We start from the raw sequence: 24,417 nt of genomic DNA, 5'->3' as shown, positions 1-24,417 counted from the left end.
TTATGGGTAGTCCCATAATTAGTATCGAATTTGAAATTTTTTTATTACCAGCAAAAACGTGTACCACTATGCTACCCACTTTCATGATGCAACTATTTTAGTTTTTATAGATCAGTTGATGTTGAGGAAATTATAACACAACGAAACTATATGAAAGATAAAAAATTTTTCTCATAGACAATCAGTGATTAGGGGTGGGCATGGGACAGTTTTTAGTGTAAACTGGAACTGTTTCTAATTTTCGGTTCAAAAATTTCAGTAACCGTAATCATAATCGTATCATAATAAAAAAACCGTCTCGAAATAAAACCAATTTCAGGTTCGATTAACCAGACTGAACCTAATCAATATTGAGAAAATAAAAAAAATTTCTAAAATCAAGACCTTAACGGACTCCAATCCCTTCATAAAAAATTTACACATCACAATGACAAAAACGGGATTAGCCAATTGAGGATTTAGATTATATTGTTAGACATTTATTTATAATTATAATTATAATATTATATTATATATATAAAATATATAGATCAGTATGTAAAAGTGAAATGGGAATAGCCGAATTAAAATTAGGGACTCAAAGACAGATTCTACTGACTTTTATATTATATGAACATTAATAATAATAATATAATTATAATATATATTTGAGACATGACGGTTAACTGCGGTTTCTAATTTTGAAAACCGCAGTCATCCCGTAACTAGTTTTCCCTTCAAATTCTCGAACCAGATTATTCCCATAACCGATTAATTCGGTCTTTTTGATACGGTTCGAAATGGTTTTACAGAACGGTTCGATTTTTGGGATTTTTTGCACAACCCTATCAGTGATTGATTATTAATCTAGAATTGGCAAAAAAAAAAAAAACACCTCAAGAAATTAGACGCAACGTAAGCATATCCAATGGGGTGAAATGCATCCATAAGTCAAGAATTTCGTATTTGGTCGTCCAAAAGATATCTTGGTTTTATCCCGCGAAGCGAAGGCTGGACAATTCCGGCGGGGTAAATCAACTATCATAGATTATGGATCTTACCATGCTTGCAGCAAGCTATGTACACGACTTCTCGAAGGGACACTTTTATAACTCAAGGAACCCTCTGAAAATTAGCTAGGATCCGTCACTAATCATCGATATGGCTTTCGGCCCGACCGAATTATAGAACGAGCTCGACTTTTGCATGGCAAAAAATGCAAGAGGCTATAGTAGAGAAAACATGACAGAACCGTGCGACCATTGGGTTGTACTTTGAGATTTTAACAATTAATGTTAAGTCAGAAACAGTACTAAAATCATTCTCATCGTCGTCGTCGTCGTCAATACTTACAAAAAAAAGAAAAAAGAAAAAGAAAAAAGAAAAATCAGGGACACAGCTTTATTGCTGTCTTCTTTTCTTTCTTCTGCGTGCAGCCTCCCGTTCTCATCTTCAATCGGGAATCTTTCGTACCCCAGAAAGGGTACAGACGCTATCTAAATATGGTACTACGCTGCATACATTTGCAGATATAGTGCACATGAGAGTCCTTCACGGATCATACGCCTCGAGTGGAAATTTCTACCCGATTCACTGCATGCACGGTTCATGAACGATTTGTATCACCAAACCCTAGCTACTAAAAGCTTATGAAATGGTAATTGTTTCCTTTTGTCGCTCTCCTATATACATACATACATACATATATATATATATATATATATTTTCTCGCTCTGCACCATGACTACCTCACTTAATGGACTCTTGTTGGTTCAGGTTTCATGATGTCGCTTGGTTTACTAAGGGATAACACCTTTTCAATTATATATTTTTCTCTATCTAAAAATACTTGAACTGAGACCAACGGAAACCAACCTATATTGATTTTCCTTTTTTCTTCAAAGACTGATTAGAGGATTGCAAAAATTTACTAAGGAGTTAGGATGTTTGTTGGTTTACTTGAATGATAGATTCATTAGAAGAAAAAAAATAAGAAGAGAAAAAGGCTTTTCTTTTGAGATCTAAAGGAGGATGGAGCTCAAATACGGAGAAATCAAAGAATAGAGAAACAAGGCAAGGCAACTCCAATAATATCGCTAAATAAAATGGAACCGGACGGAACATAACATAAAACAGAGTTTGGGCTTTGGCCCTAGTGTTTGGCCTCGAGCACAATCCAAAATGTATTGATTGATTGATGACTGGAGAAAAAGGCTTCGTTTCTAAGCCCTGAATTGGCCAGTCTAGCTTGCTAGTTATAAGTCTCAATTGCACAGAAATGCAAATCCATAATATCAGTTACCAAGTTAAAAAAAAAAAACCCATAATATAAATCCTCTTCTACTAAATCACTCTTTATCACTATCTCTAGTTTCATCCTTAATAACATGAATCAATAATTTCTCCTAAATCCTCCTGTATCACTATTTATAATTTATATCAGAAAAGTGAGTTTTGCTGGTCACTTCAAGTGAAAAGGACCCATGCAAGATACAGAATCATTTAGATTTTTCGTATCAAACTCTGCCTCGCATCAGGAAGAAAGTCTTATGTGTAACATGTATAATAACGTGATACATGTCATAAGTCAATAGTTTTTCCACACGAGTGGTCAGAAATTTGTGATATAATATTATTTTATAAAACAATAAAACTTTTATCGAGTGTTATGAAACAATACTAACGTGATATATCCATGACACATGAGCCTGGCTCCTTATACTTTCCAACAATGAAACCCCTTAGTTCTCATGGAGTTTGTTACTTCTAGGGTTTGTTAGGTTTTGGCCATTTGGAGGGTCCTAGGGGAAAAGATTTCACCCTCCTTTTTAACGGTTTCTGATTTGGTTTCACACGAGAGTGGTCCCAAACTAATAAGGCATAAATAAGCTAACAAAGGATCACATGGGCAACCCCTCCTTGTGTATTCTAATGGCACAAAATGGCAAAATTGGCCATATATATTGGTTTAAAACAACGCCCCCCCAGAAGAATCCACAAAAGGCAGTAGAGTGAGGGGCCCATCACCCTCCATATGGCCAACAATCCCTTTGGTAACAATTCAATTTTGGCATATATACCATTCCTAACTTTCTTGAGGCTTCCTTCCATAAGCCTTTGTTAGATGTTATGGACTTGCCTATACCCTCAACCATGAAACGCTTTTCACTTGAGATTTCCAAGAGAATGTAATGGAATAATCGATCCTTTCTGCGTGGGCTCCGCGAGATAACGAAGGTGCCGTTCTTTTCCTGCCTGACAGTGTGTACGTGGAGCTCTAGTCATCGACTGTTCTCTGCACATCGTTCGGCATCACCCTTCCCCCAATTATGAATCAAAATTACATAACTGCCCTCGCCATCGGCGCCTCTATTTCGGTCTGGTAGTGGGTAACTATTGGGTTATGAGATTACAGTGAAGTCTTGCCCAGTATGAATCTCAGCATCATAGGACTGTCTCTCTTTAGCACACTGCACTGATATATGCTTCATTCAGCAGTATCGGGGCCTTCAATGAAAAACAAGAACAACTGAGGTTTTATGATGCCAATATTGACACAAGGGGTATTCCTCTGGCCCGTCTAGTTTATGGACGGTTTACTAGTCGACCCTCACTGTTACATTAGTTTAGGGACCACTCCAAAGTGCTGATTTGACAGGAGAAAGGAGTCTCTAAATTCTCCATGAACTGGATGGGTGAATTTCTCGATACAGAAGAGGCGAATCACGAAGAGAGAAATTACTCAAGAATTGTTACTGTAAAAGGATGGCTACATCAAATCTGCTCTTATTTACAATAACGAAGTTACAATGCTGTCTGATAGAAAAGGCTTTGCAGCTTAGTAAGACAACAACATAATTCATGGACCGGAGGAACATGTGATTCATTTTTCATTTTCGTTTTTCTCTGTCCCTTCTCAGCAACACTTTCTGATAATGGAAAAAGGGAATATTGGAAGTGTCTCTTTGATATGCAACAAACATTCAAAATTAGGATGATGAACGGCTGAATTGAAGTGATCAAACGGGCAAGACGAAATAATAGACTTGGCATAAGAGGAACAAACAGGACATGGTTCTTTTTTTTTTTTTTTTTTTTTTACTCTAAGATTTTTGACAACTGCTTCTAATTGCTGGGTCCAAACCCGGCGAGAACTAAACAAGAATGAAACTCCGAAAGCACGGAGAAATTTTCACGCATTACCTATGACAGACACATCTGTAGTGGTATGCACTATTAATTGGGTCGTTGCCTTCGACTGGGACTTGCTCTGCTCTGCATCTGTACTTGCATCCTCTGCATTCATTGTAAGTGCAAGTCGGTCTGGTAGATCCTATCATTAGCCTCCTTGAGTTCCTGTTCTCCTTTCCTTCTTCTTGGAGTTTCCCCTGTTTTTACATAGCGCAGAGAATTCACTCCCGAGAAGAATATATATCGAGTCCCAGAAACCAAGAGTATGCACACTATGTGTTCAAAAGAAACAGAATCCAAGACTAGACATGTTGGGAAAAGAGTCAAAGACCTAATCAGGAGCTAACTCAAAAGTTGTTTTTAACAGCTCAAGTACGCTGGGAAAGCTTGCTTCTGCATTTGCTAAGAGTCTTTAATCAGTTGAAAAACAGTTGATAAATGTAGCTGGTACTCTTCCTCACCTTCAAATGGAGTGAATTGAGATGATAAGATTGCCCCATTTGAGTTCTTGATCCTGAAAAAGCACACGCAAAATGAATAAGCTCTCTTGCATAACAATGATACGATGAAGAAATAACGAAAGCCACCTCAATGTAGCAGACATTTACTATGTATGTTTTCTCAGTATATGAAATCAGAAAATGTACAAGGCAACAACATTATGAAGCTTATCAAGGAAGAACGAGCCAAGAGCTAAAGTTGAAAGACAAGAAAACATAAAAAGCACTCGGAATGGAAAAGAGAAGAATGTATGCTTCAACAAATGACTGCTCAGAGTGATGGACTTCAGTTGGAAACATTGAGAGAGAAAGCTAAAGAGTTTCATTGAACATCTATGAGTCAATTAAATAATGTTCAAGCGTGACCTCGAGGATATCACTGATTAGGCTCAAATATTTAAAACCGATGTCCGCCCAAAAACTCCTACAGAGTTCGTCATTCAAAGCAAGCCACAGAACAATAATAGAAGCTGAAAACGAAATGCAGCATATCCAATAATGAACAAGGAGATGAGAAGAAGTAATAAACATAATGTGGTAGACAAGAACCTTGTATAGCAGATGCTGCAAGAAGAAAGCTGATGAATGACAGAAGCAAGATGTGGAGGAGCGATAGTTTAGTATCGGCCATTTTCTAACTAGACTGGAAAGAATGGCTTTAGAAGAGGATAGATACTGAAATTAGGAGGACAATATATTATAAGGATAGAGTGAAGTGTGAAAGAGGGCTCTGGGTCTATTACTGACCTCATCCTATGAGAGATAAATGAAAATAGAAAATGGCCAAAATCTGTTGTAAATCAGAGGAACACACCAGAAAGAGGTCCCCTACATCCCCCTGTCGACAGACTGCCCTTCGAAAGACCCTTCCATGCAAAGATAATCAATGGCCTTGTGAGGCGGAAAGTACTAAAGTGCCCATAGGTTTTCGGAATATTTTACCATTGAGGGAGATGTTTTGAAGGGCAAAGATGGGATTTCGAGGCAATAATTATTTGGAATCCCATCTGTGGGTTCACATTCCCCTTTGCCCACCAAGAAGCAGCAGATGAAGATTGGATCTTTTGCAGTTTGGGAATTGTCTCGAGAATTCGAGGTAGATGAGTTGTGGAGATCCTGTAAGGGCTCATACATTCATATTACTCTGGGAAGAATCTAAAATTTAAAAAATGGCAAGAACTTTCTTCTTTTGGCCATAAAATTATGAAAAATGTTCAAAATTTAAATCTTACTATGCGATATTACTCGCATCGAGAATTGGGCATCTATCTTCGTCCTGTACATGTGGAACTATTGTCGAGAGTAATCACGATTTCATAGACTTTAAAAATATATTGTATATAGTTTACAAGCAAAAGCTGCAGGTGCAGTTTTCCCTTCTTGAGGGCCTAAAAAATCCATCAGCAGTTACTACCTGAGCGTTTAATCAGAATGACTGCTAACAAGCTCAATTTCAGATATTTTGCAACAAACAGAAGAGACTAAAGAGTTCCAGACAGGAACTTCTGGAAGGTTACCCCGGCTGACCATCTCCTCCAACCACATCACAGCTTCATATTGCCGGCCTACCCCACAAAGACCCTCTACAATCATCCCAAAAATGTCTGCATGAGGTTTGTGCGACTTAATCACCATCTGCTCCAAAACTCGACTTGCGTCAATGAAATTTCCTTCAGAACAGAGACCACGAAGTACTATGTCGTAAGTTTCCTTGAACGCATTAAAACCGAACTTTTTAGACATCTTCTCGAGGTATACAACAGCAAGTTTAGAATTCTTGTGATCGCAAAGACCCTTTATCACGATATCATACACTTTACAGCTTGGAACATTACTATCCTTTACGATCTCCTCATCAACAACTTCCCTTGCTTCCTCAACCCTGCCCTCCTTACAGAGGGCTGTCAATTTCGCCTCGTAGATCAAACTCAATGGCTTATACCCTTTGGTTCTCATCTTAGCGACCACTTTCTCAGCATCAACTATTTTATTTTCATTGAAGAGATCAATAGCCATTGCACTGTAACTTGCTGAACTCGGTATTCCACCATTAACTAGACAATCGTTAATCAAACGTTTGACAACCCCAACTTCTTGACTGTCATCCCTAGTACACTCCTTAAGATTGATGCTCTGAAGAGACCGCTTCGGAGCTTTTAATCCCTTCTTTAAGATCTTACGAAGAATATTGATGGCCTCCTCCACTTGGTCATTATCACATAAAGTATTCAACAGAATTCTGTAAATAACTATGTCCTCACCACTACCTTTCTGAGATATCCTCCAGAACATCGAGTACAGCAAGTGGGTGGCTTCATTTAACCTTCCATCTTCACATAATCCTTTCATTAGAATGCCATAGCTTTCCCTGTTTGGATAGCAACCCTGATAATCCATCTCCTGGAATATCTGCAAGGCGAGATCAGATCGCCTCATCTCGCACAGAGCATCCATTAGCAAATTCAGAGACCGAACACGGGACTTCACTTCCCATCCCTGAGAGCTCTCTAGGAAGAGATTACAAGCAGTCTCAAGCTTATATTCCTTGATCATTATCTGTAGGAGGGTGTTGAACGATTCCGTCCAGTTCACGCAGTTAAAATGAGGAAGCTCTCTGAAAAGTATGATTGCTTCATCCAATAAACCATGTGCGGCATAGGTCTTAATAGCAGCTGAGAAGACCAAGTCCCTACACTCACACGAGTCTGCTTTCATCTCCTCGATCACCTCCTTCATCTCACTGATACGCCCAGCATTCCCAAGAATGCTGATCATTGTGCCATATACCGGTCCATTGTGCCGATAGTTTGGGTACTTGAGCTTGGCTTCTCTGAAGATGTGAAGAGCTGTCAATGGGTTTTTCTGACACTGTATGATCTGACGAAGGTGAGTCGGGTTTAGCAGCCGTGGCCATCTAATTGGCATCATGCATAGTTAATCAGCACAAACGCCTCGAAAATCTGCAGGAAGGAAATCATATTCAAGTTCAAGCGCAACAAACGAAATAGCAATCCGCATAAGAAAAGAATTTCCACAAATTCATGCTCACAGAAGATTCAGCTAACACAAGAAGATTCTCAAGATCAAAGCTTTCACCCTTGATTGTATAAATTTGAGAACTTTACTCCTGCAGCCCATTCTGACGAGCAAGTAATTTCTGTTCTTTAACTGCAATGCCATAGTCGACGTTTGGAAATGCATTCAACCAGTTCATTTCATGTGGGCACGAAGAGAAAAACTCCGGTTAATTTCTGATACGAAGAACTCTCAGCGGCAATTCCGCAAACAGGTTCGAAGCAACCCCGACAGTGCCCAACAAAACACGGCATTCAATCACATCACGTGTGCCAGATTAATGGAATCAAAGAGAAAAGGCGGTTACGAGGTTGTACATTGAAGTGTTGACCAGCGAGAGCCTCAGCTGATCCCCCGAGAATTTGGCCGACCGACAGTGATCAAATAATATAACATTTGCGGTTTCTTCTAGCATGTCATTATGTTACTTTGACACCTAGTGGCATTTTGCGGTCGACCGGCTGTCACCAGTGAAGCCGGTCACCGTTTCTTTTTTTTGAATTTTCAAATGATTTTTTTTTTAAGGGCCAATGGAGACACCGGACAGTTAGATAGAGTTGGGGGCTGGACCTGCCACAAGCGGGGACCAACCCCTCTCCAAGGTCCCTAGCCGTCTCAGAGGTTGCCGACGACCTCGGGCAGAGGTAGTGGCTGCCGGCCATGGTCCCAACCCCTCTATATCGATCGGCATCTCCTAGATGAGAAAGTATCTCGATATAATGCATTTCATGCACGCGACTCGCTTGAATCGGTAATATCTCGGAGGTCCGCAAAAGATAATCTTAGAGCCCCATGCCCACCGCAGCTAACCTAGTGGCCCATGATTAGGCTCAACCCGAGGACACCAAATGCATTTCCATACTTGTCGATGAACAATCAGAAGTACGTTCAATTAATCATCATCAGTCCTTCAAATAATTTAGCCTTATGCGACTATGAATAATAATCATCGGTGATTCTTAATGTACATGTAATATAAAATAAAATAGTGAAGAATTCCGATGAAACTGATGTGGTTTCGTGAATGGATGCAGCATGTTGTAATGTTTGTGCGTGGTAATTGAATTGATAGATAATAATATGAGCAGCCGACGGTCGGGGAGAGCTGCTGGGAGATGGCGTGCATGGAGTGCCGCCAGTCTCAAGCTGTCGTTCATGTCCATAGTCCTGATCGGACACCACCTCAAATTCACTCCCAAACTACACGAAATCCGGCCATTCTATACGCATGTGTGAGGAGATGTGTACCTTGTCATAGATCTGACCTCCCGACTTGTTGATAGTGAAGAGGCTATAGATCTCCGTGGCCGCCATTGCTGGGCTGAGTTGCAAAGCTTTGTTGATGGAGTTCGAGAGACGCTGAGAGAAACAGAGAAAGACGGATAATCTCCTTTTCTTCCACTTCTTTTTTTTTTTTTTTCAATTTTCAATTTTTTGAGTTTTTAAAAATATTTCTTGAAATATCAAATTAATATATTAATATTTGACCAGAAAGTGACCGGAAAAGTGGTGCACTCTGCATTCCTTTTTTAATATATCCGGTGATATAGTGCAACTTTTTAAAGGTTAGGAGACACTTTACGACTAGATCTAAATGTTGGGGGACAAATTGTATTTTACTCTAATAATATTTCATCTGTAAATATCTGTTGGATCCCAAGATCCCGATGCCTGTGGCAACGTTCCCGATGTCCAGTTCAACGATTGCTTATTCCGATCGATCTTCACGAAACATCATAATCGCGAATTGCCCTTACTATTGTCTACGTGAAACATAGAAAGAGGAAATATTAAGCAGGATAGATGATGCAAGTCTAAGGAGAAACTACTCTCATTACGCTCGCTATTGACTCTACTTGAGTACTATTCGTGTCGAGGGGAAAGAAAAACGGGTAAAGCTCGTATCGGACGTAACAATTGCTGTATAAGACCCGACATCCCTTCCGATCATCGCAGAAGTTTGGGAAGTTCCCGACTGCGATTGCGAGGCACTGGGCGCAGCTCAACGGAGCCAAATCTCTCGTGCACTGAACCAGAGCGTAGAGCGTGATAAATGGTGAGAGCTTGCTCTCGCCTTTCCCAAGTCCTCCATTCTTAGGCCTGACAGCTTGTGATTCAATCCGGTCCATTAGATCACCCAACTCCTTGTTGAAAGTTTTGGGATCAGTCACGTTATCGACATTGTAGTAGAATATCCCGAATGATGTATCGACCTTGCTGAAGAAATTCTCTAGGCTATACCGGAGGATGCAGTAGTCGTACCTAGTAAAGTTAACGACATTCGTGTTGGACCAGATAAAATAAATCTTCTATAATTATCATTAATTGATCCTCGGAACTTAATATATAACGGTACCAGATCCTGGCATCGGCTTGGTTTGGACATAGTTGACGGATCTGCTTCGCAGCGTCCTGGATACAGCTCGAGCAGTCATCGCGGCTCACGTCCCCTCGGCATTGTGCGAGGCCGTACACCTTGTCCTTGTCCTCACCATATGAGGTGGCGATGTAGCCATCGGATTCGGTCTTCGAGACTAGCTGGGGTAGCAAACGATCGATGTTTGCAGAGACCTGGCTGCCAGTGCTGATATTCGAGTTTCGGTTGCAGAATTGGCCTAACGGGTCAGCTGATTCAGCTATGCAATTGCATACTAGCAGAAATAAGAAGGGGAAGAAGAGCATTTTTCGCAAAGGACTAATGTTCCTTCGGCTTCGGCTCATTAGAGTATTATCCTTCAATGATGATTTTCAAGGCTATGTAGGGACTGGTATAGTGGGAGTGACCACCACGAGCAGACATATTTGACTTAAATACTTATAATTCAATGAAACGTGAATTGATACATGCACTTCCACATCTGTTTTATTTACATAAAATCTCAAACTCAAATTTTATAAATCAGAAAAAATTCACAATTAAAAAAGATTTATTCCTTAATATTCAGATATGATTTCTATATCAATTAATCGAAATTTATTAGACTTCCTAATACTAAGTGATATACATTGAAAAATAGAATCATCATCGGCCCATTTGCCACTAAGAAAATACTTATTAAAGTAGTGCACGGCTTTACTTGAACTAAGAGATTCTGGGTTCTAATCATCTCCATGAATTTATTTACTCTTCTTTCATGCTCTTTCATCTTTTTGTTAGATTGGGATTCTATTATAATCGAAAATATGGAAAGAAAAAAAAATCTGCATTTTCTAGAAGATCTTATTTCCATTTTGAAATATGGGCTCGGCCCAAGACCAAATGGTGCATTAGCATTATTGCAAGATTAGTTGACTTTGACTTGAGTGGGCGGCTTCAATGACTGCGAGTTAGTCGTAAGTTCTTTTTTATTTTTTTCAAATGAGGGTGTCTAGATTACGTCTGATTAATTTTATGATCCAATATGAACACCCTACAAATCCACGTGACAGATGAGTCAGGTCCTAAGCCATACATGTGATCTAATAGAAAGAATTATCTTGCATAATTTCTAGGATGATTTGTGCTAGGGATTTATACATGAGGGTGCATGTTTCAGAGACGATGACGGAACCGAATTCGGATTCGGAGAAGGCGAACTTCGGAGACGGTCAGAAAAGATGATGTCGATCATGAACTCGAAGTCGAAAAAGATGACAAACACGATTTTCGATCAACGATTGCTTTGAGGCACGAATTAACGTTTTTCGAAAATAGTTATTTGCCCCCACACAAAGTTGCTATTGAGTTTCTGATGAGTCTCTTCGATGATACAACAAAGCCTTTATGTATACTACGATTAGCAAACTGATAGAACACCCTAACTCTTTCACTCAATATTCTAGAATTTTGATTAATCGACCATACTAACTTTTGGCATGAAATCCTCTATTTATATATGTTCAATAGGCACCATCGGGGGAAAAACACATGTCTTTTATTTGGGACATGTCTCATAAAATTTTTTTTTAATTAATTAATTAATTATTTATTTGAATTTTCAATCAAATGACCATTCGTCCCAAAATTATAACTGCTCATGCCCCTCACAGATTTTCATATTTTTCTGTGCGGTGAATTTTCAGATAAAATATATTTACCTATCTTTTCGGTGTTTCGATTTTGATAGTTTTTATGAATCGCTCGATCTCAAAACGAGATGAAACTTTTACCCCATGTTCCTAATATTATTATAAAGCTCCACACATATTTTCAAATTTTTCTGGATAGTGAATCTTCAGATAAAAAATATTTATCTTTTTTTTCGGTATTCTAATTTTGATAGTTTTTTTGAACCATCCGATCTCAAAAATAGTTTAAACTTTTAACCCATGTTCCTGATATTATTAAGAAGCTCCACACTAATTTTCAAATTTTTCTGGGCAGTGAATATTCAAATAAAAAAAAGAAAAAATAGCCCAAAATAGCACAGTTTTTACCTTATTTTCACTTCCTAGCATGTTTTTAAAAATTGTCACGATCTAGCACGAATTACCATTTTATTCCCGGATCTAGCACACCGTTAAACATCGTTAAACGGAATTTAACGGTTTTTAGAAGGAGTTTAACGGTGTGCTAGATCCGGGAATAAAATGGTAATTCGTGCTAGATCGTGACAACTTTAAAAAACATACTAGGAAGTGAAAATAAGGTAAAAACTGTGCTATATAAGGTTGTTTTCATTATATAATAGCAAAAAAAAATTTAACGAGGCGACGCCACGCGTCATCCTAAGGTTAATAAGGTAGTGCCACGTGTCAAAGAGAGAAAGGGGGAGTTAATCCTTATGGATCATAGAATAAATGAGAAGCCATGTAATAGAGAATTTAAAGTAATTAATTTTTTAAATAGAAATATATAACTTATTTGATTCTTTAATTCAATTTTAACATTTCTTAGCCCATAAACATATAATTCAAGAGTGTAAACTATATTTATAATTAAATTGGCAAAAATATTAGTAATTAATATTTTCAAAGAATTAATATGCTTTCCATGATTTTTCACTTAATAACTGGTATTATTTGATGAAAACCATTTACTTGAATAAGAATTAAATAATTACTTTAGTAAATGAAAAAAAATATTGCAAAAGAATTTAGATATAAAACTGTATATACAAATTTTCAAATAAAATAAATTACAAAAATGATAAGTGAACCACAAAATTATCTGATAATTATATTAGTTAATTACGTTAATTTTGTTCAAAATAATTTTTGCTTTTCAAATCCATGTTGGGAGAGTTTAACCCTTATTGGGCTGTCCCGACTCAACTGGATTAGTCGGGGCCTAAATTAGGATTTCGAATACCAAGATTTAGTCGAAAAAATAATTTAAGCTTTCTAAGGAATCATGTTGATAATATATATATATATATATATATATATATAAAATGCCTTTTAAGTGGATAAAGTTTCTTTCTTACAAATAAAATATTAAAGAGAGCTTATCTACTATGAACAATTTAACATTTTTAATTTATGTTTAACTTGAAAATTACTAAAGAGTTAATTCTATAATTATAAATTAATTGATATGTTCATGAACTCATTTGAATAATTTTCTTATTAAATTTTAAAAATTCCTATTATGAGTGATATTTCCGCGCAATGCGCGGGTGAAATAGCTAATTACAAGTAAGGATGGAAAAATATAGATGGAACATGAGTGAGATTCTTGGAGGGCGAACAAGAAAGTAGATTGACTATGTAGGAAAATGCATATTAGTAATTTTCCAATGGATCACTGTCCGATTAAATCATGTCCATCCTATCTATTACAATATATAAACGCTGAGCAGCGATGTTATGAGAGCTCCATCAGTAAATCCTTAGTTCATGGTTGATCGTCATTTGATGATATGAGAGCTTATTAACAAACTCTCGACTAATGGCTAATCGTCCTTTCCTCTGCTCGGAAAATTTAATTATAAATCAAAGATTCATTGTATTTGTCCATTTTCAAATTAATATTTCATACGTAAATTGTCTCTAATCTACTTATGTAGAATACCAAGTAGATATCTTCTTCATTCAATGTATGTATGATATCAAGTAATTTTCTTGATTACTGAATAGAACCCTCGGGATATGTATTTTTTTTTCCAAATTCAATATTTCAGCATCCTATAAATAGAAGATATGAATATTCATCCTACACATCATCTAAATTAATCGTAACTTTATATGTTATTTTCTTAATTCTCTGTCATAAAAAGTAATTTATACTAGTTAACAGGTAATGGTGATTTAGTCCCACTCCAAAAGCCTAGTTGACGAAGCCCAATTAACCTTTTAGTGGACTTTTTTTTTGAAATTATAGAGAGTATTGCTCTCACAATTTCCGAAACCCACTTAATTCTGGGGTCAATAAACGAATTTCTCTACAGATTTCCCATTTATTGGTAACGATAAATTTTTAGAGTTTTATTTGTGTCACCATGTCATCATAATGACATGCATGGCTCCACTAGTCACCTTTTCTTTATGCCTAGTATCTTTTTTCTATGCGTATTCCGATTAATTTAGTTCGAATCGGAATAGCCCATTAAGAGATAAATATCTTTTAATCAAATATTTTCTCCATTCGTAAAACTCAAATTCAAGATCTTATTTAAGAGAAAAAAGACGTCGACCCACTTGAACTGATTCTTACCAATTAAGCCCAGTGTCTTTAAAATTTGGAGAAACTTCCATTTTAGTTCGTTGTACACCTAATGTATAGATTGGGTGAACATCTATGTCACCTTATCGGACTTGACCAACACAATCATTTTATTTTCAGCTAAATTCGTGATGATTACACATATTGAAATTTCCGTTCCATTTCCCTTCTCCTGTTTCTTTTGAATTACTGTAATTTGGCAAACTTCTATTATATTGAACTAATACATGCCCAAATTGAAAGTGATCCTTGGGACTGCAATGCAAGGCAATAGCTAGATCAGTCCAGTAGAGTTTTGCTGGTCCCATCTTACTTCACATAATTTCAACACTATAGATAGATCCAGTGGACAACTTTGAGAACTAAAGCCCTTCACAAATAAATAAATAAATAAAATCAGCATTATGTGAAATATATATATATATATATATATATATAATGAGTTTGCTTCCCTTTATGACCGTTCAATTCAATTGTGTCCACATTTTGAAAACCACTGAAGCTGCCAAAATTTGATAAATGCATACCTCAGCTCTAAGGTGGGCTAGTTGTTAGCTCACATTGCTATCTAGACAAAAAAGGAAAAAAAAAATACAGAGAGAAGAATTCTGTGTTTTTGTGGTCCTATCTTTTGATTTTTCAAAATTATAATACCGAACCGTGCCAACTTCACTTGATGTGGAGATGCGACCGAAATACAAGTACTATAGCAGTTCGTCTGGCTAGGGATGTAGAAATTACGTTGTACACAACGCATCATGTTGTTGACAAAAACTCGAATGTTTGGTCCGTACACTGGCATTTGTAGGGCTTTAGGGCTTATGAGACTTGTTTGCCTAGTTACATTTATGATGTATTACTGAATATATACTACGAAATGATCATGATCCTATTGATTCATAATACGCGTTTACTTTTGAGACATGTATTGCACGACGACACGGAATTGGAGACATGTCAACTCTTTTTAAGTGCTCTTAGTATGTCGACATCGAATTGAATCACTTAGCCAAAAGGGGCAAAGAAAAAAAAAAGTTGGCCTAGTTAGAAAGTGTCGATGCTTGAAAGCCATGGATTCTTTTCCCCAAATATATATAGATATTTTTTTGCCACATGAGAGGACCTAATACAATAAAATGGAAATCATAATAGCTAATAAATGGATATGGATAGTCCAACTCAGTATCAAATATGGAATCGCTTGGTTACTAAGCGAAGACATGCATCATTACGCTACACCATCTTTTGATTTTTTTTCTCAATATCCTAAATTAGCACTTTCTGTAGCATATGTATTCCAAAAAAGTAGTTACCAGAAGCAAAATAGCTAATTCCCATGAAAAGCACACTTAATTTTGCCTCGAAATTAAGTGGATTAAATAATAATTTATTTTTATCCACGTGGTTGGTTCAAGGGATTCAATATTTCTACTTTTTAAGTGAGGTCTTGAATTTGAATTTTATAGATATAAAAAGTTTCGCAAATGAGGGATTTTGAGTTTTACTCCTAGATTGGCTTGGCTTTGAAACCGAACTAGTGGGGGTCATTGAATTTTCAATACTAGCTATTGCATAGTGAAAATGAACATTGATTTAACTAAGGATTGACTTGAGTGTTGGAGGGGTTCCGTCTAGATTAACCCCAATCCCCGTTAATGAAGTCTTTTAATGTTTGTTAAAGACCGAGTATGACTGATCTATCTTTGATTTGCGATCATGGAAGTAGATTAGTCAAAAAAAAGCAAACTCACACCAACACCTCACGATTGCATATAGAAAAAGTTAAATTATCCATATATTATTGCGGATATAATTTTATTTTAATATGCAATATATGTGTTTGAATATATTTTTTATTTGTAAAAATTGAACGAATTAGTTCGTAAATCAAATTTAAGATTGTTTTAAATAGTCATCGTGATATTGATGAACATAATCTTTATGAAACTTATATTTTCAATTTTACATTAATGTTTATTGTATTGATGAACATAATCTTTATTTTCAATATTATTAACGATAAATATTATATGTTTTAAGTGATTAATAATTTTACTATTAATGACCCAAAAAAGCATGAACTTTGTCCATTTTTTCACTTTTGACACGAAATTTATTTTTAGCAATAAAAAGGCACGAACTATGATTTTCTTGTCACGTTAGGCATCTATATCATTTTCCATTCATTTTGCTAATGTGGCGGCAAATAGTGCCTACGTCTCACACCATGTCAGCAGAAATACTAAAAATGCTAAAAAAATTTAGAAAAAAAGGCGCTGATCGGAGAAGAGGTAGGGGTCTCGGTCGACCACCGCCCCAACGCCAACCCTCTTAAAAAAAAAAAGATGGTCAAATGGGTTCTAACGAATTTAAGGGGTCCGGGTTGCCACCAGCAACCTCAATCGGTAGGGGTAAGGGGGGTGGCTGGCCAGCCGGCCGAGAGCCCCCACCCCTTCTATGATCAAAGCCTTTTTCTTTGTTTTAAAAAAAATTAAATTTGTTATTATTTTTGTTGACGTGACTTGACACCGTTTGCTGCATGGGCACCGTTTGGCGCCGCATTAGCAAAATAGATGGAAAATAGCACAAATGCCTAACGTGGCAAAAAAAATCAAAGTTCTTACTTTTTTTGGCCAAAAAATTAAGTTTGTGCCAGAAGTGAAAAAATGACCAAAGTTCATGTTTTTATTTTTGTCATTAACCCTTTATATTCTTACTTCAAATGTACTTAGGTGGCATTTGGTAACTTAGTAGAGCATGATTCTACTTAACTATACGGGATGAAGATAAAAGTAATTGAGAAAATTTATTATTAAAAAATTGGTTGTAATAATGGTTAAGAAAAATTGTGTAAGAGAATTTATTATTAAATTGAAAAATAAGAAGATAAATATGTAATGATTCTATTGTTGAATTGATGAAAGTAATGAATAGTTAGAAGAATTTAGTATTAAAAAATTACTTGTAATAATGATTAAGAAAAATATGTGAGATAATTTATTATTAAATCGAAGAAAAAGATAAAAAAAAGTAGTTATTGTGTTGTTAAATTGAGAAAAAATTAAAGCGAAGTTAAATGGAATCGAGTATGATTCAATAAACTTGTCGCTATCTAAATCAAAGTTTGTTCTTATTATCTATCATTTTTAATTAAATTTGCATTATTGTTGTATCTAACTTGCTTTCAAATGGTCCCGTTTGTTTTCAGGGTTACAATCACAAAAATTTTAACTTTAACTTTAACTCAACTCACTACACAACAAAAATACACATTTCCCAAGTCAACTTTAACTTTAACTCAACATACTATACAACATTTGTCATTTTCCACAATCAAAATCAAAATTACTCTAACTCTGAAACCAAACGCCTCAATAATGATTGAAATCTTGCTATTGATTTCTAATTTCTAATTTTAATTTTTTTAAAATTTTGTAGTACTTATGCAGTGCAGTTACTTTGCAGTTAAAGAAAAGGCCTTGAAGTTCTTCTTCTTCTTTTTTTTTGCTAACTCGAGGTGTCCAGGTTTTGCCCGATTAATTCCCAGGGATCTGTAAACCTCCGGCGACGCGCGGAGTAAGTAAGCCAAAGGCGCTCCGGTGGCTCTAAGGGGTTTCAAACTTAGAATCGAGTGGATACTGAAACTCTTCCTTAACCATTAGGCCAAACCCTTTGGAGTTGGCCTTGGAGTTATATGAGAGAGAGAGAGAGAGAGAGAGAGAGAGGGCACAGGAGTAAGAAAATTAATGTGTTGAGCTTGCAATTACCATTTCCCTCTCTTCAAATCCCAATTGACTTTCTACTTGAATTTACTTTCATTTATTGGAATTGTTTGTAACATTTAATTCCACTTAATATGCTGAGGTTGCAATTCACGTTTTCTTGTTAGGAATAATTTAATTAGCTTTTTTTATGAATAATTTAATTAGCTATATAGCCTATAAAAATGCTAAATCGTTCTAAGAGATATGTCTTATAATCCATAGCTTATAGTTTTGTGATGAAAAGGCGATTTTTAGTTTTTAAGCAAATTGATATATTTTAGCAAATGTGTAGACTATTTTATATTTTCTTATATATTTTATATTAGATATTAATTCAAAATTAAGTTGCACACGGATTAAATTAATATTATGATTTAATTAACATTTAATTATTTATTTGGATTTTTAATGAGTTAATTAATGTTGTTGGTTAATTACTGTTAAACAATGTAATAAATGAATATACAAAATTAATGTCAATGGGTACGATGAGGGGCTGATGGTGACTAATTTGGAGTGATGACATTAATCGCCTATCGTCTCGCAATTATATATTATGTATAGATTATGGTAGTAGTTTACACGACTAACACGGCAGCCGTTTGTTAAAAGAGCAATGCTAATTCTGCCGACAGAATCTGCCGAAGTGGTGTGCTGAATAGACACAATGGCACTACTGGTAATTTTGATCATGATCACGCGCAATTTTTTTGCCCCACACATTCGGCAATTTGCAGGATTACTTTTTCGGCATAAAAGGCATTTTTCTTGTTACAATTACCTTCTTTCTTATTGCACGTGGCGAGATAGAATCGACGAAAAATTTCCCTTCGATAGTGTGGGCATATTGCCCCTTGACCATTAAACCCAGCTATCATCTAAAGAGATTTGGTTTCTAGTCTACTTTGTTTCCAATGTATAAAATCTTTCAGTTCTGTTTCATGCATGCATGAGTGCAGGGAATCAATTGGATCGCAGTTTGATTCTCGACATTGAGAATTCTTATATCCTTTTATTTTCCTTCATCTATATACTTTCCTCGTAACCCGGAAAAGGGAAGGCATAAAATAATCTAAATCTCCTGACAAGCAATAACATCACAGGGAGAAAGAAGGGGATTAAGAATAAATATCTCAAGTTGTCCTTTAACATTTGCATTCACAATGGAAAATAAGAAAAGCAACAGAACCTCTGCCGTGTATGTCCGGAAGCTGTCCAGAGAACATTGAAGAAGATAACAGATCATACATACATACATCGACCTATTATAATTCCCTTCTCTCAGCTCGGCACTTAATATAAATCAAATCTTTCATGACAGGATGGCGCTCCCGACCAACAGAGCGAGCCCTAAAACAGCAGCGAGACTGCCCCTTTGGAATGCCGGGACAGCTGCGGAGTGACCAGAAGGTGCGGGGGCAGGGCTGCTGGAGGCTGCCAGTGTGAGCTGGGACATGGATGCCCTGTTCTCTGTCTCCAGAGGATGGATCGATGGTCGGTTGCCGATGACGGCGCCACCAACTTGCCACACCTGGTTCAAGCTGGTTGCCTTCTCTGGCACCTGCAACAGTAGGAATGTAATGTCATAATAGGAGATAAGGGGAAGCTGGTTCGAGAATCGATGGATTTAGATCCTCTGCAGTTGAGATGGATTTAATATAGGTTCGATACAGTTAAAAAAAAAAAAAAAGGTCCGTGCATATATTTTGAAAATTGAAAACGTCATCAGGAAAAAAAAATTAATTTTTGTTCTCTAATATGTAACAAGTTATTGTTTCATGAAATAAAAAGATAGGGAAACAGTGTTTCAGGAAAAACAATTTTAGTTGTAAAACAGTTTTCCGGAAGACAGTATGATTCCCGCGATGTTCGTACCTTGAGGGAGGCGAAAATGGTCATAGCATCGTTGGAGGCCTCGGCAGTGAGGTCCCACACCTCGAATGAGAGCTTCGACTCGACGATGGAATGGTAGCCCATGATGTTGTAGGTCTTGGCAAAGACGGAGCCATTGGCGAGCTTAAGAGCCATGAGGGCCTGGGACCCAACCATGCCTGTACTAGTGGGGTTGATGGCATAAGCCACCCACGCACCGCCGGCGGCTGGTGCAGCGGTGAAGGCAATGGAGAGGGAGGAGTTAGAGGCATCGTAGGTGTAGTGGAGGCGGGCACCGAGCTTCGGGAGGTCGGAGCAGTTGGAGAAGACCTTCTTGTTGGAGAACTTCTGAGAGGCGCAATCGAGGGAATGCGAGGGGCTGGCGAGGGCCGAGAGGACTGCGAGGCCAAGGAGGAGAGAAACGCGTGTCGCGGCGGATGCTGCCATTGTTGTTGTTCTTCTCACAGTGGAAGCAGAGTTTTGTGGTTAGGGCTTTGGTTGGTTTCGTGTGATTCGTGGAGGGAATAATATATAGAGAGGGAGAGGGGACCGTGGAGGGAACGCTCCAGCGAGAATCGTTATGTTTTCTGTTTTTCTGTTTATTGCTTTTTTTGGGTTTGGCCGTCTAAACAGGAGATAGAGATAAATACTCGATCTTCTGTTAAAAATTGTTAAATAGAGTAAACCATGGAAAATGAATGTAATGCAGTGACCAATAATTTTGCTTAGAATCAATAGGTTTTCGATTCAATTCTTGTCACTTCTGTATTCGTTTATCTGTGAAAAACAAAACATAAGTATACATATACCTGGAAAAAAGAATAAAAAATTAATGAAAAGCTTTTAGTTTGTAAGCAGCCAAAGCCAAATAATTGCGTTTAATGACGAAGTATTTTTTTGGAAAGTGCTTTTTCTTTTTCTTTTTTGGGAGTCAACTCCAATATTTGGAAGTTCAATTGGCTCAGACTCATGCAGTCGAGCCATGTCGGCCCACTAGGGAATAAAACTATCACGGTGTAGATTTTCTCCATCCACGGCACTCGAACTCAAGATCTTGCTTAAAGGTGACAAACGCTAAACTGCTCGAACCAATTCACATTGATAAGTACTTTTTCTTTTTTATTCTGGACATTCCAATTAGTAGATGCATCCTCAGGGTCATGTTTGGGAGGTCGAAGTAGAATGGAAAGGAATGAAATGGGTTTTACAATGTGAAATATAATTTTATTAAAGGAAAAATGATCTTTTTTATCTGAATTTAAAATGTGGATGAATATAACTAAAAAGATGAATTATTTATCAAGACTACAGTTTATACATACAGTTAGATATATGATTATCAGAGAAAAATACTTACATAAAAGTTAGTTGAAATGATAGAATGGTCATTGCTTAAATTTTTTTGAAGGAATCGTTATTTTATCAAGTTGGAGAAAAAAGATCATTTTAACAAAATACTCATTTTTTTAGGTAATAAACAAAATACTCATTTTTTTAGGTAATAAAGGAGATTCATAAATCTAGCGTAATGAAATAGAAATCCTAATAACTAGTGAAGGGGCACGAATAGTCACACTATATATCGAACCCATAATATTTTGATTAATAAAATACCTTTTTCAACTCATAAAAGCTAGATGAAATGATGGAACGAGTATTCTTTTCGATTTTGGTACCCAAAGACCAAGGGATGGGAATCTAATTTAGAATAGCCAATATATGAAAATATACTATAAGAATGAGAAGGCCAATTCTACACCTGCTTGATATTTTTCAAATGAGAATTTGGGCAACGCAATTGGAAGGAGAAGAGAATGATAAATGCACCAAAAAAGTGGTAAACAATTTAAACCTTCGGAAGCGAAGAATATAAATTCGAATTTTAGAAATCACACTTATTGGAAATGGAAATAATAACTTTTAATATTTGATTTACTGAAATTACAAGAATAATATCTTTCACAATTTTAAGAGAAAGATAAATGTATCTTTCCAAAGGTAAACTTTCATATTGCCAAAAGTACGATTACTAGATTGAAATATAGAGTCTGAGCTCTAAACAATGCTTTCCTAAAGGTGATCATAGGTCACCAACAAATTGTTTGTTGAGTGGTAAGCAGTTTAAATCTTATAAAGATGAGAACACAAGTTTGAGTCTCGGGAAGCACATTTACTGAGAGGAGAAAAAACCTTTAATACTTGATCTTTCGAAATTACGAGAGTAATGTCTCCCACAATTTTTACTAACATAGTGTTTGGTTGAGTGATAAGTTGTTTCAACTCCGGTAAGGAAGAAAACACAAGTTCGAACCCCCGAAAAGCGCATTTGTTAGAAAGAGAATAACATTTAATACTCGATCCTTCCGGAATTATGAGAGCAATGGCTCTCATAATTTTTCTACCGAAAAAAAATGGTGATTATAGGCCCACTACAAAAAGTTTGTGAAGCAATCAAATAATGTAACACTAGCTCTAGAATATAATATGGCTATTGAGATTTCCGAGCAATAATAACAAAAATCTCTCTTTTTTTTGCTGAATTACAAAAATCTCTCTTGAGAATTTCCAAAGAATTATTTCAACGAAGAGTTTGAGAGAATAATAACAAAAATCTCTCTTTTTTTTGCTGAATTACAAAAATCTCTCTTGAGAATTTCCAAAGAATTATTTCAACGAAGAGTTTGAGAGAGAGGATGTTGTGTTATATGTTTTTTGAAAAATCGTAAGGTATATATAATAGGATTAGATACAAAATTTTCAGTATTCATGTCCCATTAAGGCATAGTCACATTCTTGTTTCTCTAACGAGCACATTAAAGGGTCGAAAGGCAGATATAATTGATATATTAAAAAATTTAAAAGATTTTAATTTTACTTGCCAAAAAAAGACATGAAGTTTGAAATGCAATTTGCCAGCGTAATATTTTCTATCTAATTCATCATAATTTATTTATGCGATAGCCTCATTCATGTAATTTTCAATTTTAATTTTCCTATGATGGTGCTTTGTTTCACTCAATTCTCAAATTCTATAAATATTTAAAATGAAATTGCTTTTATTAATTTAACATCATTTTACTATATTATAATAATATGATATAATTCACCCACATAATGATGATAAATGATTAAAGTATGAAATACTACAGCTTCCAAATACCAGAGTACACATCGAAAAAAAAAGACCATGAAATACTACAGTAATTTTAAATTTATCATAATCTAATTAAGGATTCACTAATTAATATGAAATAAATATGTGGCAATGCACATGTAATTTTGCTAGTATAGTTGATATCTTTATATACTAAATCTCTCATTTATAATGGCCATGTGTCAAACTATCAAAATTTTGGCCTTTTTTTATTTTTATTTTTTAATATTAGTTTATCTATGATATTATGTAAGGCTTGTATATCTATATTTAATAATTCATTTACCTAAATATAAAATTTTTATTTCAAGTCGCCACCGTAATTTAAGTAGTTTTTATCGTGACGTTGGAAATATCCTAATTCTTTTTTCAGTTAAATGCAAAGTTACTCTAGCCTATTGACTATAATAGTTTGGGTTGGTCATGGTCACGACATGCATTAAATGAATTTCATATACCACTTACAATTAATAGGGTTCTCAACGATGATTTTTAAACGTGACATTGGAAATGTCCTAATTCTTTTTTCGGTTAAATGCAAGGTTACTCCAATCTATTAATAATCATCGCTTGGGTTAGTCATGGTGCTTTAAGTGAATTTCAAATACAATTTACATTTAACCGGGTTCTCAATGATGATTTAAACTGATTCAAACAAGGATTTTTTCCTACTAAACTTTTAATTATTTTTACATTTTTGCCCTTTTATATTCATTCCATTAACTATTAAGATGGATTTTGATATTTTCTCCCGCATTCACGCATGTTTTTCTAGATAAGATTAATATTGAAATTTTCAATTAAATTTGTACTTAGTAAAAATTACAATAATTATAATATTGTGTACTTATAGATTTTTTGTATTATAGTATGGTACATCTTTTCAACACTATAATGCACCTCATATATTTTTGCTTTTTATACTAAACTAAAGAATGCTCATAATATTTGAGTACATCTTAGCATGATATTATGCGTCAAAAAGATCGGAATCAAATGAAATATATTGCATCTACCGAAATATATATATATATATATATATATTGCAGTAATGATAAGTTTAATGGTAACATATAAAAAAATTAGGAGATACTTAATTATGAGGAATTAGCTAGAATTATATGTTAATACATCTTACAAATAGACATGAATTAATATTTTAATTTTTATAAAATGAATTATATCTCTAACATATATATATAATTCTAACCTAATTTTTATGTAGATATTATTTAATCA

General features: G+C 35.7%; 4 protein-coding genes across 7 annotated transcripts; all 4 read right to left on the bottom strand.

Annotated features, from left to right (window-relative positions):
- Window positions 1-3,892: 3,892 nt before the first annotated feature.
- LOC116188591 lies at window positions 3,893-5,527 on the bottom strand. The gene is made up of 3 exons (XM_031518043.1): window positions 5,220-5,527; window positions 4,632-4,684; window positions 3,893-4,367 (listed from the first exon to the last, which is right to left on the bottom strand). Exons 1-3 carry the CDS (start codon window positions 5,299-5,301, stop codon window positions 4,179-4,181), a joined length of 324 nt encoding a protein of 107 aa, XP_031373903.1. The 5' UTR covers window positions 5,302-5,527; the 3' UTR covers window positions 3,893-4,178.
- Window positions 5,528-5,963: 436 nt separating this feature from the next.
- LOC116188588 (pentatricopeptide repeat-containing protein At1g05600) lies at window positions 5,964-9,164 on the bottom strand. 4 transcript variants are annotated; one of them, XM_031518038.1, is made up of 2 exons: window positions 8,994-9,164; window positions 5,964-7,630 (listed from the first exon to the last, which is right to left on the bottom strand). In XM_031518038.1, exon 2 carries the CDS (start codon window positions 7,596-7,598, stop codon window positions 6,093-6,095), a length of 1,506 nt encoding a protein of 501 aa, XP_031373898.1. In that variant the 5' UTR covers window positions 7,599-7,630; window positions 8,994-9,164; the 3' UTR covers window positions 5,964-6,092. The 4 variants fall into 4 exon arrangements, with proteins under 4 accessions (XP_031373898.1, XP_031373899.1, XP_031373901.1 ...); XM_031518039.1 differs by lacking the exon at window positions 8,994-9,164 and adding an exon at window positions 8,063-8,971; XM_031518041.1 differs by lacking the exon at window positions 8,994-9,164 and adding an exon at window positions 7,767-7,844.
- Window positions 9,165-9,482: 318 nt separating this feature from the next.
- Window positions 9,483-10,513, bottom strand: LOC116188589 (cysteine-rich repeat secretory protein 55). Its single transcript, XM_031518042.1, has 2 exons — window positions 10,102-10,513; window positions 9,483-10,007 (listed from the first exon to the last, which is right to left on the bottom strand). Exons 1-2 carry the CDS (start codon window positions 10,464-10,466, stop codon window positions 9,560-9,562), a joined length of 813 nt encoding a protein of 270 aa, XP_031373902.1. The 5' UTR covers window positions 10,467-10,513; the 3' UTR covers window positions 9,483-9,559.
- Window positions 10,514-19,256: 8,743 nt separating this feature from the next.
- LOC116187506 (auxin-induced in root cultures protein 12-like) lies at window positions 19,257-20,548 on the bottom strand. The gene is made up of 2 exons (XM_031516252.1): window positions 20,028-20,548; window positions 19,257-19,713 (listed from the first exon to the last, which is right to left on the bottom strand). The coding sequence occupies exons 1-2, from the start codon at window positions 20,469-20,471 to the stop codon at window positions 19,465-19,467; spliced, it is 693 nt and encodes a 230-aa protein (XP_031372112.1). The 5' UTR covers window positions 20,472-20,548; the 3' UTR covers window positions 19,257-19,464.
- Between the last annotated feature and the right edge of the window lie 3,869 nt (window positions 20,549-24,417).

Source organism: Punica granatum, chromosome 8 (assembly GCF_007655135.1).
Source record: "Punica granatum isolate Tunisia-2019 chromosome 8, ASM765513v2, whole genome shotgun sequence".
NCBI lineage: Eukaryota > Viridiplantae > Streptophyta > Magnoliopsida > Myrtales > Lythraceae > Punica > Punica granatum.
This window is presented reverse-complemented; position numbering and strand designations above follow the sequence as displayed.